Source organism: Corapipo altera, unplaced genomic scaffold, assembly GCF_003945725.1.
Source record: "Corapipo altera isolate COAL_440 unplaced genomic scaffold, ASM394572v1 104, whole genome shotgun sequence".
In the NCBI taxonomy this organism is placed as follows: domain Eukaryota; kingdom Metazoa; phylum Chordata; class Aves; order Passeriformes; family Pipridae; genus Corapipo; species Corapipo altera.
In genome coordinates, this window is record NW_020884920.1 from 3,128,559 (window position 1) to 3,148,539 (window position 19,981).

General features: G+C 39.3%; 1 protein-coding gene across 4 annotated transcripts in view; it reads right to left on the minus strand.

The window, feature by feature from the left end:
* The window catches only part of IQCE (IQ motif containing E), a 25,355-nt gene continuing 5,374 nt past the window's right edge, over positions 1–19,981 (minus strand). The window contains exons 8-23 of one of the 4 annotated variants that reach the window (XR_003529872.1): positions 19,336–19,386; positions 18,692–18,762; positions 18,388–18,460; positions 17,947–17,996; positions 15,256–15,413; positions 14,694–14,749; positions 14,172–14,380; positions 13,476–13,580; positions 12,626–12,728; positions 11,222–11,317; positions 10,957–10,980; positions 10,009–10,104; positions 8,844–8,974; positions 8,262–8,380; positions 7,475–7,616; positions 627–3,942 (exon numbers count right to left, since the gene is read on the minus strand). Coding sequence is in view for 3 of the 4 variants with exons in the window: in XM_027656507.1 (XP_027512308.1) it covers positions 3,916–4,046; positions 8,262–8,380; positions 8,844–8,974; positions 10,009–10,104; positions 10,957–10,980; positions 11,222–11,317; positions 12,626–12,728; positions 13,476–13,580; positions 14,172–14,380; positions 14,694–14,749; positions 15,256–15,413; positions 17,947–17,996; positions 18,388–18,460; positions 18,692–18,762; positions 19,336–19,386 (1,473 nt within the window). In the remaining variant the exon portion in view is untranslated. Of the gene's footprint in view, positions 133–626; positions 4,047–7,474; positions 7,617–8,261; positions 8,381–8,843; positions 8,975–10,008; positions 10,105–10,956; positions 10,981–11,221; positions 11,318–12,625; positions 12,729–13,475; positions 13,581–14,171; positions 14,381–14,693; positions 14,750–15,255; positions 15,414–17,946; positions 17,997–18,387; positions 18,461–18,691; positions 18,763–19,335; positions 19,387–19,981 lie in introns of those variants that run through there. The other 3 variants (XM_027656508.1, XM_027656510.1, XM_027656507.1) reach the window with 3 other exon arrangements.

Below are 19,981 nucleotides of genomic sequence, written 5' to 3' on the forward strand. Positions count from 1 at the left end.
AAGGACTCTGCTTGACAGGAAGGTGACTGCAGGATTCCCACGTCTTGGCAGCAGTTAATGTGGTCTTCTATGTCCAAAGAGCAGCATAAGGCTTGTTTTTCCTGGGAGTCCCTAAAGGCTTTCTCAGTGGACCTGGAAGGGAATGCATGTGTCCTAGTTCCTTCCAGAGCTTCATAAACAGCAACAGGAACTGAGGTGAGGGGATACACTGTCAGCAAACTGGAGAGTTGAAACCTGTAGACTCCTGCTCTCCCACAGCTGCTGGCAGACCAGTTTGTCCCAGTCCTGTGCCTCTCTACAGCACAACAGAACCTCTGTGCCCCTGGTGAGTTCCAACACTGATTATCCCTATAAAACACTAGAAGGCAAGACTGAAAGCAGAAGTCCATCAGCTTTTCCAGTTCCACCAGGCTTTGGTCAGGAACCCTGTTCACTCCTGATGGGACAACCTTAAACCTGTACTGAAGCAGAAATTCCACACCCCGCATGTTTCTGAGTTACCTTGTTACTGTAAGCTCAGGAAAACAGTCAGCGATAAAAGGTCAACCCAGGTGCAAAGTGAAAGCAGGAACACCCGGCAGAGGCCAGGGGGGCAATGCAAACACAGTAACGGCAGCACAAACACATCACCTGTTCATATACAAACTTTATTTCAAAATTCAACAATCAGGAGTAAACACATTGCAATTGTGTTAGCTTTTCGAGGATCCCAAAATAAGTTACATAAAATACTTGCACAGTTCTGAATATTAAAAAGATCATAAAAATTAATGGTGCTCTCATACGCCAAGATTACTCCTTTTCCATTTTGACTACATTAAAAGTTGCCTGTGCAGGGATTATTTTTATAGCTATGCAAAAAACCACAGTTTTCATGTCTTGATGCCTCAGTAAAGATTTACAGGCAAAGGCACTTAAGGGCAAAAAGAGATCAAGAGAGATAATGTCCCATTAAAGTCCAATCTCTGTACTCACACACAATCTCTAACTAAACACTGCAAAAGGTTTTAAGTTGGAAACATTATTCCATATCAACAGCATGGAAAGTGTGCTTTTAGATTACATAGGTTACAGTGGAATTTAATTTTAATTCAAGACCTTGATGCCCCCACAAGGTTTCCAGGGCTTTCTACAGAAAACTTATTTTTCAGAAACAACATGTTTGTATTGGGTTTATTTTGAGAGGTTTGAGCCACACTGACTTTCACTGTCCTCGGCTCCCTGTTGAGGAAAAATGCCATTTATTCAAATAATTTTTTCTTCCATCCTTGTTCCACACTTCTTCCCACAGGTGCTGGCGTTCAGATAACCACAGAACAAAACCTTGTGTCCACCGCTGTTCCCTTCAACACACTCCATTCCAGTGTACAACACAACCATGTTAAAGGCTACTGATACTGTGGAGGTTTCTCTTCCTACTGTACCACACCAAACTCGTTGTGCAGTGAGCAAGTTCTCCTCCAAACCAAAATATCAGTTTGAAACCCATCTCAAGTAAAGTATCTGATTTTTGATACCTAGGAGATAGCAGTCTCAAATTTAGAAAGCTCTAGACATATTTTCACTCCTTCCAGAAAATGTTTCATCTTTTTCATCCTGATCCTGTGCCTTTGGGTCATCCCAAGATACCAGCTCCCCTTTATGCCAGAAGTTGTCTGTTGACAGCTCTACTGCTGGTCACAGGCTCAGGTAAAACACAAATCTTCCTGCTCTGTATCAACTTCCTAATGCTTTCATATTGGTCATTACAGCACAGTAAAGTAAAAGAATGTCATCTTTATTATATTTGCTGTCTCAGTATTTCCCTGTAGGATAACAGCTAGGTAGGTATTTGATACCAGTCTGGGTCCTGACACACTACATACCCTTCCCTTAATGTGTCAGTCCTCAGCTCTAGTTACTCTCTGGAGAGATCCATGACAGAGCCCCAGTTACAGACTTGAAATATTATACACAGGCAACTCAGTACAGCTCTGCTTCCATTTAGCAAAATGACCCTTCTTCTTAACATGACTTCCAGAAACAGAGGGAAGCAGGTCTCAGCTTCTACCAAGAGGATTCTATCCCTTTTATTTTATATATATTTTTTTATCCTTTCTGCAGATGACAGTCATGTGACCAAAGTACAGCCAGGAAAAATTTACCCATTGGGAGTGCAAATGACATTCTTCAGGCTGCTTTGGGTATGGAGAGCTCCCAGAACTGCCTTTGGAAATAGTACAGGCAGCATTTCCACCGATGGGATTAAATGAAATCAGCTGCATTGTGCTGCAGCCATCCAGTTTCCTCTTTGGCTGCAAGTACTGGCATAAACTCTGATAAGCTTCAGATAGTCCTTCACTGAAATCACAAAACGGAGACAGCTCTGACTTATTGGTATTCTGCAAAACAGTGGTGACTGATTTTTAATTTAAAAAAGAGAAGGTGATAAAAATCTTATATTTAAGAGTGTGCTTTCTGTTTACAGGAGACTTTATTACTCTTGGATGACAAAGAAACCATTAGAGTTTCCAGCAAACCTTCGCTGTGTGCATGTAAAATGAAATTATCCTTTCAATAAATATCATGATTAAAAAAACCCACATAAGCATTTTAATGATTTTGAAGGGTGTTGGTGTGACAGTAGGAATTCTCCAGTCAAAAAGTACAGTCTGCACAGAAGATCTGGAAAGACCCCTCTGATTATATTCTCCACAGCCCCTTAGGTCTTTGGTCTTTCCGTGGACAATGCTATTGTCAGTGCTGTTTCTGGATGCAGTCTTAATTTTTTAATTCAACCTACCACTTCTGTTCCCAAACCAAACTGCATGGATTAGTTTTTTTTTATTATGCTCATCCTAATCCACAATGCACAGAACTAAGTGGGCAGTGCCCATGTTCTCCAGCACCAGCCTGGCAGCTTTACCTGAGGACAGAAGATGGGTGGATATGTGATCCCTCTCTCAAATTCTGCCTGGACCCACTGTGCAGGTGTGCACAGGCAAAGGTAGTACTGGGAACAGGTATCAACCACAGCAAAGGAACATCAGACTTAAAACCTTAGTGCTCCTCCCCTCAGTGCATGAGCACTGCAGTCAGGTGAACATTTCAGACAGTCCTATCTCCTGTGTCACATGTTTTCACATCTTAGAGATGACTCTGTATAATGAACTCAAATCTGTGATCTGTAAGCAGAAAGCAGTCACAAGGGGATACCTTCACAGAACACTCCTGCCACTACACACCTGCCCTGACAAATGCAAAAATCTGATTATGTGATCAGACATTTCAAATACAAAACATTCTGTACACATCATCACAAGCACATGTGGAAAGAGCAATAAATAAGGAAAGCCAGCTGATACAGTAGGCCTAGAATGGCCCTATGACAGAGGAATGGCTTACAAGGTCTGTAAATGTTCAGTATAAAAATTAACAAAAAAAGATACAAAATATGACAAGTAAAATTTTTAAATAGGAAGGTCCAGGTAACAAATACCAGCTGTACCCTTGAACATACACAGGCTGAAAATTGGAGTCACGTCATTAACCACTTTCTGATTACACAAATTATATTTTAGTTGATCTGAAACAAAACTTTGTTTGACATGAAATAGCTTAAGGCTTTATTGCTTTCACTTGAATTTGTCAGCTGAATTTACAATCTTCATTGTGAAACAAAACATTAAAGTGTTTTGGTTGAGTTTTTAAATCCAAACTCTCTGTGTGCCAGGGCAAGGTTAACAGTCAGTCAGTGGCTTTTAGCCATAAAGTCTGCAGAGATGACATATGAAAGAATGGCTGAAATAATGTCAACTGCCATTAAAAAGGGGTTGCTATTCCTCCTCTCTTCATCTTTGACATGCCTGATCTTGGTACAAATAGTTTTGTTCGTGAATTCAATAATTCAAGATCATCAGAGCCTGTCACCAAAACTTAAAAGTGGTTGTAGCTTTTCTTCATCTGCAACAAAGGAGACACAATAACAACATCATCCGAGTCGTCTGAGTGAGCTTCATCCCCGGGCAAGGCAGGAGCAGGATGGGATGGCCCCTCAAAGGACCTGGCTGAAACGATTCCAGAGGAAACAAGGTCATCAATAAACAACATTGACAAAAACAAGCCCTTCTGAGAAGTGTGATATTCTCCGAGTCACTGAGTTTCCAGACCTACCCACAGGTATGGATAAGCCTGATCTATCTGTTTCTGCACAGAGCTGCTCCTGCTCTCCTTAGTGAGCCAGCCGTGCATGGTCGGTGTTGAGCTGACAGACCGACCACACCTCATTTGTCTTATTGCCTTTAAATCTCTGCAGGTGGTCACACACCACCAAGTAAAGCAATTTGATACTGAAGCCATCACAGGTCATAAAACCAAATATTTATTACACTCCCAGAAAAGGAAAAACTGACCCAAGCTTAAACTATGCAGAAAGGTAACAATGAGAATACAGAAGGAGCAAAGGGAAATGGATACAAAGAGAGATAGAAGCTCTCAGCCACTGTCTTTCATCCTTATACCTGTAAAATACCAAAAATATTATTCACCAGCTGCACTACTGTAATGACAACAAAACAGTGACCACACCACACCATGGGGTTTGTTTTTCTTTATTTTTTTTTCATTTTCCTTCTTTGCCATTTTTCTGGATCTGTGTTTCTATGTGTCTCCTCCATTCCAACGTGTTCAGGGCATGAACAGATAGATCCCTAATGATTCCAATAAACACTGGAAAACCAGAGGGATAAAATGAACCCATACAAAGTCCCTAACACCTGAAGAGCAGAACCAGCAGCTTGACCTCTACAAGAGATCTATGAACTAAATGATGACTGCTATTAATACCTTCCAGCACAATATCCTCCCCTCAGCTATTAATACCTCCTAGCACAATATTCTCCCCTCAGCTCCACTTACTTTTCAGTTTCAAACATAAATTATCTGAATAGACTCTCCCAGAGAAGAAAACTAATCAAGACAACCTGTGGTAGAAGGGGAAGCAGGCAAGAGGCCATACACTGAGATTTTGACCTGAAAGGGAGGGCACACAGAGAATATTACCTGAGGAGAACAGACAAGCCACAGGTCTTGTAGTGAAATAAGAGGTTCCTGACACCGGAAAAAAATCTCCTGGTATGGAAGAACAAGCATAAAAACTGGAATATGAAATAAAGAAAGGGGACCACAACTGGCCCAGAAATAGAAAAAGAGAGACAGACAGAGAGCCTGTGAATGGCAAGGAGGAATGAAGGCAGGCCATTACATTGACCTCAGCCTACAGAAGCAAAGAAACACATGACTTTCTAGTTAAGTGAAATTCTTCTCTGCATCAGTCAACAAATAATGTCAGAATTTTTCAGGAAGGTTTATGAGACAGTAGCTCTGGTGATACAGAGGAACAAAGGGAACTTCCAAAAGCAGGCATGGTAACTAGAAGAAGCAACTCCAACAATAAACATATTATACATGAAATAGCTTAATATTATCCAAACCATTCTTGATTATATCCTGCTCTTGATGTCTGAGATTCTTGTCCTCATCTTCAATTTAATACACTTCAGAGACAACTTTATCTTTGTGCTTGTGAAGGTTAAGCACTGATTAGAGTTAAGGGTTGTATGTAAATTCATTATGATTTCAAGAAAGCCTCAAATGAAGTTAACAGTCGTAGCCAGAGTGGCCAGTAATAAACAGAGAGAAATTCTGCCCTTAATCAAGATTGCTGTGCATGTACAGAACATATTCTTCCTTCCTGACACTCCCCTGACAGAATGAAACAAAACACCACATTTTGCAGACTGAATAGTTAATATCTGTTCCATTTCATGGGAATCAGCAGACATGGCTCTATAAAATCTCCAAGTACTGTCCACATTCTAAAGACAAGCAAAGCAGCACTGAATGCTACACCAGATTTTTTTAATTAATTTTTTTTTTTTTTTTTTTTTTTTTTAGAAAATACAGAGACATCTAACCTGATGCAAACAATGAATCCAAAGTCTGCAATGCTAGACAAGGATTATATACATTCATTCTAGCAGATACATAAGGTTTTTTAAAACACATTTTTATCTTCCCCATTCCTCTCAAAATAGTGCTGGAAGGGTAGTGAAGTGAAATGACTTATTGCAATATATACACTCACTGGAAGCTTAAGATCATTGTAAGACCTAGAGGTCACAAAATGAAAGTTTGGACTTGGGACAAATGAAGTAAGAGCCTGTCCAGCTGCATGATTAAAAGCTAAAAGAATCTGATTGCTTTAAATCACTCAGCTGCTTAACAAGCTCTTTGTCTCAAGTAGTTTCCAAGCTGCAGGATGACCATGGAAATCCCAATTCACCATGAAAACCCAGTTATGAGCTCAGAATGGCAGAGGTGGACTTTTGGTTAACTTTAGTTTAAGCTACATAAATTGACATGGCAAACAACCAAACAGATCACCAAGGGGTCACATTTCTTCAGAAAGGTGGCATTTACATCAGAATGCTCTCCTTCCTAATTTGTCTTTGGGAGAGTTTGGTTAAACACTCCAATACACCAGGACCAAATAATTCAGAGAGCTTAGTGCCAGGCAGTCTTTGGGCAGTTGTGCAGCTACAGAAGCACATACCCAGTATGCCTCTCCACAAGCCACCTGGATACATTCTATCCTCATCCCAGATTTTGAAAAGGTCTCCCATATTCCTAAAACCAGCAGCAAATTTACCCTGCTTTGCTCCCAATCTCTCCTTTTTGATATTCCCTAGTAAAGGACCACAAGAAAGAAAGTCTGAAAGTTCATGATTTCCTCTCTATCTCTTTTAGTATAAACAATTCCAAAACTTCTTCACTCATCAATTTGTCATCATAATCTGCAATAAAACTTAGCTTTGGAGCCTTCATAGCCAGACAGTGACTGTGCTCTGTTGGGATTCACATGACCACGTTTCCCAGACAAGCTTCATCTTACACCCTTCTTTGGGTCTTAGAAGCACTAAACATAATTAAGTGATTCTTCCTCTTTGGGTAGAATTTCACAACTGATTTACTCTAGGTTTACACAGAGCATGCCAATAATGACTACTGCAGTAGAGTTCAGGTAAAACAGGGTGCTGCAGCATTTTTTTTTTCCTGGATACTGTCACTAGACATAATTAAGATCACTCAAAACTCAAACATCTTCAGAAGCAAGCACTACCTACTCCTTCACAAAGTGGAATGTGCCTCTGAAAATGGAACACAGTAAAGTTTCTTAAACACATTTTCTTTCACTGAAGTGTGACCTCTGTTTTCACAATCCCTGCAAATCTGGCTTATTCCCCATCTCCTATCTTAGAGAAACAGCCTCAGCTGCTTAAAGCATTCTCTGTTTCTGAGCAAGTCTGCAGGGACTGTCAGCTTTTCATCGACAAAAAAGAAGTCAGTGTTTCTCGGGTCACACTCAAAGTTGCTCTTTTTTTCCCCCCAACTGGTCCATTAAAGCCTCAAATATCCCACTCTGGACAGAACCAACCTTTTTCAATTTGTTTTTAACTCCTTTGAAGCTGCATGTCTGAAGCTGCCTTATCTGCAGCATTGTTTTGCCTTTCCCACTCAGGACTTCTAACATCCTCCTAAAAGCCTCTTTGGCTTTAACTCCATCTTCTCACAAACAGCTATAAAGAATTCAAGAAGAAAACCAAATGGCATAAGAGCCATAAAAAAGACAGATTTTCTCAGTTTGTATTACAGTAGTACTAGTTGGCAAGGTTATTCAGGACTTCATTTTTCCCCCCTCGCTGCAGCAACTGAAGACTGCTGAAAAAAAACGTGACTGAACACACATGGCTGCCTAGGATAGTTCTTTTTACCAGTTGTCTGTCTGTCTTCTGCAGAAACTAAGTCAGGGTGGTGAAAACATTCTCAGCTTGTCTATGGCTAAGGGCCCAAAAATGCAGTGGAAAGTACCATCCTACAGCTACAGGGATGGGAGGGCTGAAAAGGAACTAGAGAGGCAATAGACGGGAACACCATGTTCCTCAAATAATTACCACTTGCACCAGAGAGACTTTCCAAACCACAGTTGTGACAAAAACACAAAGCACTGTGAGGAAGCTGGTAGTGGTACTCTCAGATCTTTTATTTTTTTATGTAAGGAACTGCACGTGCCAGGATAAGCAACATGTCATTAAATTAAGCCCCACACACAGAGTACAACTGTGCACTTGCACATGTGTGTGCACGTGCAGATGTTCTCCATAAAACTGTGTGTGCACCCACTCAAAACACACATACTTTTGAACACAGGGAAATGAGATTACCAGGAAGAGGCGACATTAGGACTGAAGGAGGTCTCTGGAGTGCTGCTGAGACTGGTTTCTTCTCTGTACTGTAAAGTGCAGAATCTGCTTTCTCACTTGGTGCACTGGACATGGAAGACCTGTAAAGAGACAGACTCCAGAGTAAGCAAACCACTGCACTCTGCCTAAGTCATTGATGGTATTCTAGTTTTCCCCTATTCTTCCTCCACAGCCCTTAACTCGTACATGTCAGGGCTTCAGATTCATATATTAAGCAAGTGTACTAGCAATCTGTTTGATAGCAACAACAACCTGTTTTTTTCCAAAGAGTAATTATTTTACTTTACTTCTACTCATTGCTATGGAAGAGAAAATGCAGCAGGATATGGAAAGACTCCTGCTGCTGCTACAAAATTCCTTTTAGTTGCACGTCCTTCGACTTTTCTCAGGAGCAAGCTCTCCCATGTCTTTGTTGTAACAATGGCTTTGTTCTCTTTCTCTGCCAAGGAACCCACACTACAATTCTATTAAACAAATACTCCTCTCTTCTAATAAAACCAATTTTGCTACTGCATGTTACAGAAATATCTACTCCTCACTTACCTCTCCTCAAGCAGAACTGCACGTGCTGAGTGAGCCCTGAAAATGGACTGAATGAACGTCACAGTCTCATCTCTCTCCTCGCAATCAGAGGACAAGCCCAAGGAGTCTGACATGGAAGACACGCAGGAGTTCTGCAAAGCAATCAGATTAAAGAAAACTGACCTTTTACAGATGCACAGAAGCTTGACAGAACCTTTCACAATCTTACTCCCGATTGTGAAAGCGGTAGCAGAACAAACATTCCCATCTTTTGGTCTGCAGTCTTTAAGGTTCTGTAGGACTAAATCAGCAGGAAATGCAAATCTGATCATCATGCAAGCTTTGAAGAACCAGCATTCAATTAATGAAAAAGCAGACACCTGCAAGGAAAGTTCATTTATTTTCCAGGAAGGAAACCTTTTGAAGATGAAGGAGGTGAGGCAACCTTCATAATGGATCTATCTTCTGTGCTATCAAGCAAAGTATTCAGTCCTACTACATGGGGCCAGTTTGCCAAAATAAAAGAGCATGTAAAGTGCAACTGGTGGACAACCTGGATGGAGAATTACAAATTAACTTTGGCCTGATAAAGGTCCAAAGGATGTTTATATAAATTGGCAAATCATTTACAGAAACTGCATGTTTAATTGGTAAGGAAATTTTTTCATATGCAGAACTAAATGATCTGAAGCAAGCTGAACATGACAGAGGACACCAAGTCTTTGGTTGAGCATGGCACATCAAGACTCCTTTATTTTTCAGTCTAATCAAAGATGCTTTCCAGCTTCTTATTTCTGAACTTCAGTGACAGAAGTTTATCTATTACTACAATGATCAAGTAGTGAACACTTGAAAACAAGTGAAGTTTTCAATAGCACCCTGAATTAAGGAGTTAAGGAGCACATTATTAGATGATGGGAGAACCAGAAAAAAAAGAGACCCAGTTACAGTCCACAACACTGAGAATTTATAGCTTTACTTCTGAGAAAAAGTGAGAACTACAGAAGGTGGAAAGGGAGCCCAGGGAATGAGCTCAGTATCTTCCTGGAATTACAGTGGAGTTGCCAACCAGCACATTAAAACAACATCACCAGGTGATTCAGAGAATCAAGCCTGGAAGTGGAGCCCTTTACACTGCAAATTAAACATAATGGGATGTTGGGATACCCATTTGCCCCACAATTACCTTGTTGAGAGATTTTGCTTCGTGGATCTCATTATTCAGTAACAGTTTCTGTCGAGCTAAATGTCCTCTGAGAGCTGCCTGCAGCACCACAACTGCCTAGCAGGGAGAGAAGGAAGTAGATATTAGCTCCTTGGAAAGATAACCCACAGACATACACCTCTGGGGTCACCACCAGGGTTTAAATTCCATCTGGGAGGTGCTCATGATTGATCCTATCAAATGCAGGGAAGTTCCAAGTGCCAGCACCAACAGACACAGCAACATGCTCCCATTTCCATATTAGACTCTGGCTACCCAGTGGGCTCTGGGATGCTCTGGCACAATCAGAAAACCAAGCCAAGCCTGGCAGACCATTGTGGTGATAACACTGAATGTAAGTCTTTCCCCTCCACTCAGAGAGTTTACTGGGTTGTTCTCTACAAGAAGCATTTAGATGTAAAGACTAATTTCTGAAAGTGGGATTTTTAATGTTCTGGAAGAAACAAACACAAGATGCCACACTGGGCTATCGGAAAAAACCAGTTTAATCAAAACCTTTCTGCAAAACATTTATGAAGAAGTGATTTTGTTTGACAAACTTGCCAATTTCTTCATAATACTCCGAGACATTTCTCCTTAGCAAAAACTTCAAATCCTACTTCAAATTCATCACAGTAAGAATTAAAGCATTATTAGAATTATCTAGTTTGGAAAAAAATTTCCTGTCTGTTGGTATCAAAATTTTCAGAAGTACATTCATCTTGCAGAAGGTACTAAGTAAGGAAAATCTGAGACCAAAAGGGAATCACTGACAAGATGTATGAAACAAAAACAGGATGTCAGGAGGAAGATTATAAGCCAGACTGAAGAACAAACATCACTGTGGTAAAACATCTTTGAAGTTATTTGTTTGCTCTTTGATACAAATTACATCTGTTGTACTGTTTTGTTGGGTGTAAACAGACTCACCTCATCCAGAGCAATTTCTTCTTTCTGAAATGAAAGATGCTCATGTTAATGCCACAAATATATATGAGCTTTATCTAACAAAGACTTTCCAAATATTCCCCAACAATTAAAACACACAGAAAATACTTGTTCCAACCCCAAAAAAACCTCAAACAACAAACCTAAGGAAAAAAAACTTTTTCATCTTTTAAGACATGAGGACAGATGGTAAAGAGTAAAATTCAGAGGGGCATGTCCTCGCTGTTCCCTGTTAGGACAATCTCACCTTGGTTTTGTACATCTTCCAGTGTCTCTGGATGATTTTGGCTGCTTGTTCTTCCCTGTGATCTTCTTTGCCTTTAACTGTGCAGACTGGTGAAGACTGCAAAGGAGAATCTTTAAGTTAGTACAGTCAAGACACAAAGCCGTGAGGGAGACAGGTTACTAATGACTCAGGAAAATCAGCACCAGAGTTCATCCTGCCTGCAGGGCAGAAGGAAGTTCAAGAGGAAACTCTTAGTTCTGAACCCTGGTCATGTTCAAACTCATCATCCAGATGACTGTTACAGTGAAACACATTCCTGCCCCCTTTTTAGCCCTTAGCAGAGCATGGGAATGGAAAAGTTCTCATCTCCACATACTCCTATTTTTCTATGCTTTGCTAAGGCACTGCTAACCCACTGCTTTGTTGATCAGAAGTGGTTTGTATGTTATGAACAGACTGAGAAGAAATGTCAGGTTACCTAATTTTGCAGTTCTCCAGGAAAGACAAGTATTAATTAACCAGGGAATTCTCTAATGTCTCATCCTGGCAACTGTAGCCCCATAATTATCTGCTTAAACTTACTGATTAGTTGGCCTTGTCTGACACTGAGCAAACAGAGAGCTTTGTGTAAGTTGGCATAACTCTACTCTTCTATCTTGAAGAAATTAATTAGAGGACAAAGAAAGAAACCAAGAACAAAACAAGATTTTGTTCCAGTTATTTCTTCTGAGGTGTGGTTGCATATTCCACCTCTCACCATTTGATCCTTTTGATCCCTAATTATCCCACACTAATTGTCAGACCTCACTTGCCAAACGAAAGTTAGCTGCAAGTTTAAAAGACTAATTTAATTTATTGGTGTAAAATTTTAAATAGAAGAACAAGAGATTTTATAGACTCTAAAAAAACCTCTTGATTCCACGAAAAGGATTTATTTATAACCTAAAAATGCCGAGTTACAGGCTTAAGTTTAGCAAATGGATCATGTCATATTAAAAATGACAACCTACTATTAAAATGAGAAATTGGTAGGAACTTAGTGATAATTACAAATAATGGGAACATTTCAATAAATGGATGGTTACTGGCCAAGAATATATATAGTCTGCAGAGGAAAAAAGGAGCTGTTTGTTGGCTGTTTTTAAAGGCTTGAGTTATTTGGTATTCAAAACATCCTCTAGCATCCATCAGCCTATAACACACAAAAAAAGAATCTAAAGAATTGCACAGTATATCAAAACCCAGAAACCTCTTAAGCAAGTGGACATTTTTATTCATATTTTTTACTACATGTATTTCAGGGTCTATTTATTTTTAAGTGCAATCAAAATCCCCAGGAATAATTTCCCAGTAGAATTTAGTGAAATGAGCTTAACATGACTACACAAAAAAACCCCAAACCACATAAAACCTGTGTGTCTGTACCTTATGAAGATTTTCCACTGTATCTTCTGCCATTTGTCTTTTCTCTTCCTCCAATTTTGACTCCAGTTTCTCTACTTTCTGTGTCAGGTTCTGGATTTCCTCACTATGGTTGGAAAAGGAAAGATATTTATAGCTAGAAGTTTTCTGATGTTCCTGCTTTGAAAAACTGAACCTATTTCATAACACTTGGTTGCTTTGGGCTTTTTTTTTTAAGGCCAAAATTGGAAACTTCTCAGGATAACAATATCTATTCTCATAGTGACAGACATGTAACATCAATTCTCAAGTTGTGACAGCACAGCCTTATGCTAAAATTAAGAAGTCCCAAGGTTACAGTGGTACCCTTAATACTATTAATAATACATCTAAATCTGCTACAGTTTCATATTTGTCAGTCAAACTCCTTTCTTACAAAACAATTATGAAGTCACCTTTTTTTGACACCCTCATACAGGATTATTACTCACATTTATACAGAATACAGGGAGCAACTGCAGTGACACATTGGCAATAGTCTAGGAGCACAGGCTAAGGTAAAGATACCACAATTTTTCCTCAGAGAAAACATCTCTGAGCCCAACATGGCAGCTATTTCCACTTATCTTATTAATTTTTACTATAATTTAATTCTTATTTTTACTCTACTCCTTAGTCTTCCACTTCCTCTAAAATCACTCTACAGAATTCTTCCACTAGTAACTTACTCCTTTCCAAAACAGTTCTGCTTAAAAGAATTCCCAGCTTCTTGCAGTTCAGATGAACTCCTATGGATTTTGAGCCACTTCAAAAGAGAATTATACTTCAACAGTCTTTTGGTTCTGAAAGGATCTACTACTACAAGGTGTGATACCTTAAAGTCTGTTTTTCTGTACTCTTTTCTTCCATCTTACTCTGCCACTTCTGCAGCTCCAGCTCCACTTCAGCCTTAGCCTGCAGCAACTGCTTGATATCTGATCTTCGAAGGAATAAGGAAATCTAAGTGATACTTAAGGCATTCATGCTTCCACAAAGTAGTTATTTTTGTTTAAACTTCTAAATAAAATGAGTTTCCTCGAATTTGTAAAGTAACTAAATGCTCAATTTTTCCTTCTAAACAAAACAAAACACGAGCACACATTGTTCAGAAGGAAAAGGCCTCCTCACACGCTCTCACTGTGCATCTTCATTCAGAAGTGACACAGGACAAATGATGTTGAAAGAAACCCACAAACTTTTACAGCACAATACTTGCAAGAAGTGCTGCATAAAGAGACACAGAATCCGTCAAAGAGTTTTCAGTGTGGCTGGCAGAAAAATAAGCCTTGAAAAATATGTGAGAAACAAGCAGAAATTCTCATTTTCCATTCTCTGACCTTTTTTTCTGCAATGTAATTTTACAAAGAAAGTAGGATTAGAAGAAGCATTTGAAATAAAAGCTGAAGGGGCCCTCAAAATTAATTTTTTTGCTGAAAAATGTGAAGTACTTATTACATTATTTCATAACGTGATCAGAAATAATAATTCACACCTACAAAAGAACAACATCCCAGACAAGAGTCACACTTACTCTTTACTGAGTAGGAGATTTTGAAGTGCCTTCCTGTCACTCTTCAGTTTCTTCACTTCCCTTTGGAGATGATGACATTCCTCAACATGGTCTATGTATTGGGGGGCTGGATGATCCAGGTCTACAGAAGGTGAAGATGACACAGCAGGCAACTGTGATGAGTCACTATCTGCTGGTGACACCCTGGTGCTCTCCATGGCACATACTTTCTAAGCAGGATAAATTTACATGGAAAACACAAAAGAGAAAAAAAAAAGGGGGGGGGGGAAATTCAAATTTACTGTAAAAAAATGTTAGTTAGGCCATGAGAAAAGATTAAATGAAAGCTAATTCTAAAACGTGCATCTATATGTGACAAATATGATCAAAGAAAACAGGGAGGAAGGGCACATGCTACAGACATCATGTGAGGCAGAATGCACACAGCTGATACACTGAGGGGTAACATGCCAAGGAAACAAGCCAGTGGTTCTACATTTTCTGCTCCAAGACAGGTAAGGCCCCATAACCATGACCACTTACTTTTTCCAGTTCTGAAATCCGCCTCACCAGCCTCTGTCTGCTCCACTCACTATAATCTAAACACAATAACAAAGCTTTAAACATGTAGCTACATCAGTGGGTCAACATTGCTCTCGCTTTTTGAAACTTCTGTCCATACAGAAAGACCATCTGAAGACCTTTGAATGCCAACTTTAAATATGTACCAATGGAAAAAGGAGAATGGGCTTAAAATATGCAACTTCTAAATCAATTAGCTCAGAAATCAATATAAACCATTCACATACATGTGCTTTCAACAACTGAAAAACAGTTTTTCAGTGCAAGGATAAATCCTCTAGTGATTCCAGTTCAGAATTCTCAGGGATAATAATAGAGGAAATGCAGGTCTGACTGGAGCAACACATCCAGAAGTCAGAGAGTGACTCCTGTGAGAAAGTTCTCATTCCAACTATTGCCACTCCCAAATCTTCACCTTTGTAATAACTCCCTTATTTCTACCATTGCAAGGTCCTGCTCCCAAACATCTTTCAGCTGTTACCTAAATCCCTTATCCCACATCCACCAACTTTTCAGCACATACTTTTTGTTTTACTGGGAGGAGGAGAACTGCTCAGTACATGATCCAGATCTTCCTTCAGCCTCCGATTCTCAGTCTGCAACTCCTTGATGTTCCTGGACAATCTCAGGACAGCAGCATTCAGTGACTTTAGTCTCTTCTGGGTATCTCTGCTCTCTGTACTTGGAAAAGGGGTCAAAACCAGAGAGTTAACTTTAAAGCACAGGACAAAGAACCAGCATTAAAAAGAGTGGAGCAGCCTCACTATTCAAGTCAGCTGGCTAAGTTAATTGTCTCAGCTCCCCCCCCCCTGTAGCATTTCTCAACATCTTTTACTTGGGAAGTTATCTATTCTTTTAGCAAAAAAAACCCATGCAAAGACCATTTTGCTCAACACTTTGATAATTGTTTTAATTTGCGTCAAAGGAAGAAGATACTTTAAAACTTTGAAAATTCATTTATTACTTTCACTTCCTCCCCCACTCTGTTTCATTAACACATAAACAAGGGTGTTTGTATGAGTGTTGCTTATTTTGCTTTCTGCTTGTTTTGTTAACTAACTTTATAAAGCTTTAGCAGAACCCTGAACCTGATTTAAAAAACACTTATCTTCAGTCAACTGTGAGACTCCTCTAAAAAACTGTTCAGCACAGAGACCTGTGTGCTCTAAACTGCTGTTGTTCACCTAACAAACAACCTGAGACTGGGAGAGAGAGAGGGCTGGACACACATAGAATAACTCTCTAACAAATCCAACACACAAGTGTGTTTTCAGATAGCTGGGAATGCTGCTCTAATGTCAGAGAAACTATCCTTGGGTCTATAAACCCCAGAGAAATTTCTTCATTTAAGGTATATTTCAATCAATCAGATTTGAAACAGATTTGAAGAATTCAGCTAACATGGGAATAAAAGACATCAGAAAAGGGAAATAGAAAAAAGAAAAGAGAAAAAGGAAAGCCTGCTATGTGTTATAACTACTTTAAATATGAAATATTTGTTCTTCATTGCTAATGAGAAAAATCTTAAAAAAATTACTTCCAGAAAGAAAGGTCTGAAATAACTGATGGACCTAGTTTTGGACAAATGCCACTACCAGTGACAAACACAGAACAGTTTGTGAAGGAATCTTACATCCCACCCACAGGAATAATTACAAGGTAAAGCAGGAGACAGCCTACAGTTGGCATATCAGAGTGAGAAGCTGAATTTGATCTCCTTTTTAGAAATTAAAAGGAAATGAAGACATAAAAAATCCAAGGCTGTCCAGATGTCATGGATGACTGTTCATACAGCTGTCCCAGGCAGGAGGAAAAAAAGAGTGAAAACTAAAACACAACACACCACCAAAACCAGGCAGGGACTGAAATGATAGAAATCATAACCATACCACTGTGTGACATTATTTTAGGCTCATCAAAACCTAAATTAAAGAACTGCAGACCATTTTGAGGACTTGAAAGGCTGCCTAGTTTCCAGCTACAATTGAATTCTACAGCTTCACATATAAATAATCACACTTTAGCATTTACACTGAAAAACAGGAGCCAAAAGCCATTCACTTCAGCCAGAAATAATGTAGACAGGCATCATGAAAGAAACACTCTCCTACAATACTTTCTATGTGCCAGAGCCCTGACCTTCAACATCATTTATTATTTCAGTGCTCAGCCTCTCAAGAGGAGACTGACAGTCACCTAATGGAGGGAGACTGCCCTGACCACTGCTTTTTGAAGCTATGAATAAATGAGGACAAGGAAGAGACCTGATGACTCATTTTCACCTGTAAATAAATTAGGTGTGATGGTTTATAGCCTCAAGAGGCTGGTCACTGCATGCCTGAGCCAAAAGAGAGAATTATTTTTTTTAAAACAGTGACAGAACAAATTGCAGTTTTCAAGCCACAAGTAACAGTGAATTAGGGAAACACAAGCAGTTTAAATAATTACTCTAAAGAGTTCTCATATGTTTCTATCAATCTACATAATTACACCCAACATTAAGATGGTTGCCTGTACTTAACATGAGGAGGTCAAGCATATTTTGAAGTGGTGAGGTAACAAATTTTCCTATCCCACCAGACACTCTTACCCTCTTCTGAGCTTGGACAACATGCACTTGCATTGATGGTTTTAATTTGTCTCTTACTGGGGCTTTGTCTTCTGCCTTTGTGCTTTGATTTTTATTCCTTCTATAGACTGCTCACCCTCACCATCAGTGACACACCCACACACCAGTGACAAGCACAAGTTTCTCTCACAGGGACTTACTAGTCTGTCTGTCTGTACTAAAGAAAAGCAATGTTTACTCCAAAAACCCTTTCTTTGCAGCACACAGAGCAAGATGCAGAACTGACTCAAGAGTAAAATGCCAAGCACCCAGTGAGTTTTTTTCAATCACCAGTGATGCCAGAATACGTGTGATTATGGGGGAAGATGAATTTTATTTAAGAGATAAATTCTCAGAGCTTTCATGTACTTCTAAAATAGCTCTAGTATTTTTCCACATCCACCAAATGATTTATCTACAAGAAAAAAAAGTGACTGAGACATATGCCAAGGCTGTGAAGCCAACCAAATTAGTAACAAAAAGCAAATCCAGCAATCTAAATGACAAACTGTTCCCCTGTAATAGTTTTCCATCAGCTACAGTAGTACATGAGTGATATATCAAACACATACATGCAAACATTTGCCTCAAAAGAATTAAACATACTTTTTCCTCATAGTCTCAGACTTTGCCAGGAGGAGTTGGAGGCGATGAACCTGTGAAATACAGATTCCATTAAGGAGCATTAGCAATGTCAGCTTCCACAGCACAGATTTATTCACTAGGTGAAAATCAGAACAAGACTTTGGGTAGTAGCAAAGGTAACAATGCTGTCACTGAAAATCAGGCTACTGTTATACTGGCTTTCATCTTGACAGTACACTTAGGGAGGTACAGTAGTTTCTTTATTTGGCCTTTTTAGTTAACATGCTCAACTTATTGAAGGAAAACATTTTTTCAGTACCTGCAGTTGGAGCTATGAGAACATCTATGAAAATAGGTGCAGCTAAGCTATAAGAAATCTATCTAAAATATTCCATTTATATTTGGACTCAACAACTGAACAGCTTCCCCTCCTGCATGCATTGAAGGACCTGTCAGACCTACCTCTTCATAGTAGGTTTCCATAGCTAACCTCACTTCTTCCAAATTGTTGGTCTTCATGTCTGCCTGGAATTCACTGAAAATAGAATAAAACAAAAAATAACCCAGTCAGACCAGCAAAGACATTGCAATACCTGTTGGTTCACAGTTTCTGGGTGGGTGGTTTATAACTGCTAATACATTCTTGCAGTTTATTAAAATGTCTTCAAGAATTTAAGAACACAAATGCAAAATAACATGGATCTCCAATTTTCTTTATTAGCTCATCCAATTCAAGCCTCTACCCCTTGCCCCCACAAAATCATACTTAATAGTGTTGTCTTTCTCCTTGCACTGCTGTTCAAGCTTGAGAATCTTCTGCTTTAATCCACTGACCACCTACAGAAAGAATAAAACACTCATGAATCCTCGAATAATCTGTCTCTTCACATAAGTTCTATTCCTCCATAACCTTGCCCTGCCTTTATAAATTGTACATAACAAGACATACTTGTTCCTACATACTTCAGTACTTAGTAGATCATACATATCTGCTACCCTGTGAAAAAGAGAATGAAATGATCTAATGAAAAGATCTAATGAAATCAGATCCCTAATTTGTATCTGTGGTAACATCACCAGCTTAAGAATATTTATACACAATTGTAAAATAAAAACAACTTTGCCTATTACCTTTCTATACCTTTGCCTATTCAAAGCAGCAAATAAAAGGGAGAATACTCCCTAGACAGACTCAAGACAAGGACAAAGAAAGCTCCCTAAAATAATGTTAATTCTGGATCTTTATTACTGGTTGACAAAGCACCAGTACTTTACCTGACTACAGAGATAAAGGTTACATGATTCCTTAATTGCTTATTTTTTCTCTACTTTGTTTTATTTTCAGTAGTGTTTCAACTTGGCAAGAGGAAGAAGAAAAAATGAAAGCAGAAATAATGAAGAAACCATTACCCATCCATTATCATTCTTCTTTTCTAATAAAGCTCGTGCCAGCTCAGAGCCCTGAAAAACAAGACACAGAAAGCAAGTGACCAACCCTGCTACTTTATTCTACTGCTGGCTCTTCCCACAGAATTTTCCAACCTACTCATCTCCACAGTCACTTCACAGACCAAATTCTGAAGTCCCTATGCTCATTATTCAATATTAGCACATTTATTGTAGATCTGCACACAGAAAGTGACAGCCACGAGAAATTCAGTGGGATTCAAGTCTAAGTCTAATCACAAACACTCCTCAGCCTTGTGGGTCTGACAATAAGGCTGCTCTTTTGCTTCCTGGTCAAGTCTCAGGACTGCGTGCACTGGTGACCCTGCAGGAGGTTAACTCCCTTCTACTCTCAGGTAAAATATTCAGAAAGTGGGCCCCTAAAGAGACAGCATTTTCATTGTACCATCAGCAATTATAGGTATCTTTGCTAAATGAACTTCTCTGCACTGCATGGCATAATCTTCCTTGGAACTGAGCTGAGATACACAAAACAGAAATCCCTTTGCACCAACCAGCCACCTCTCATATTCAAGCTCATCATTCCCAGGGGTCAACATGCAACAGACTTGCACTCTTCTGTCCCACTTCTATTCCCCCAAGAAATAGT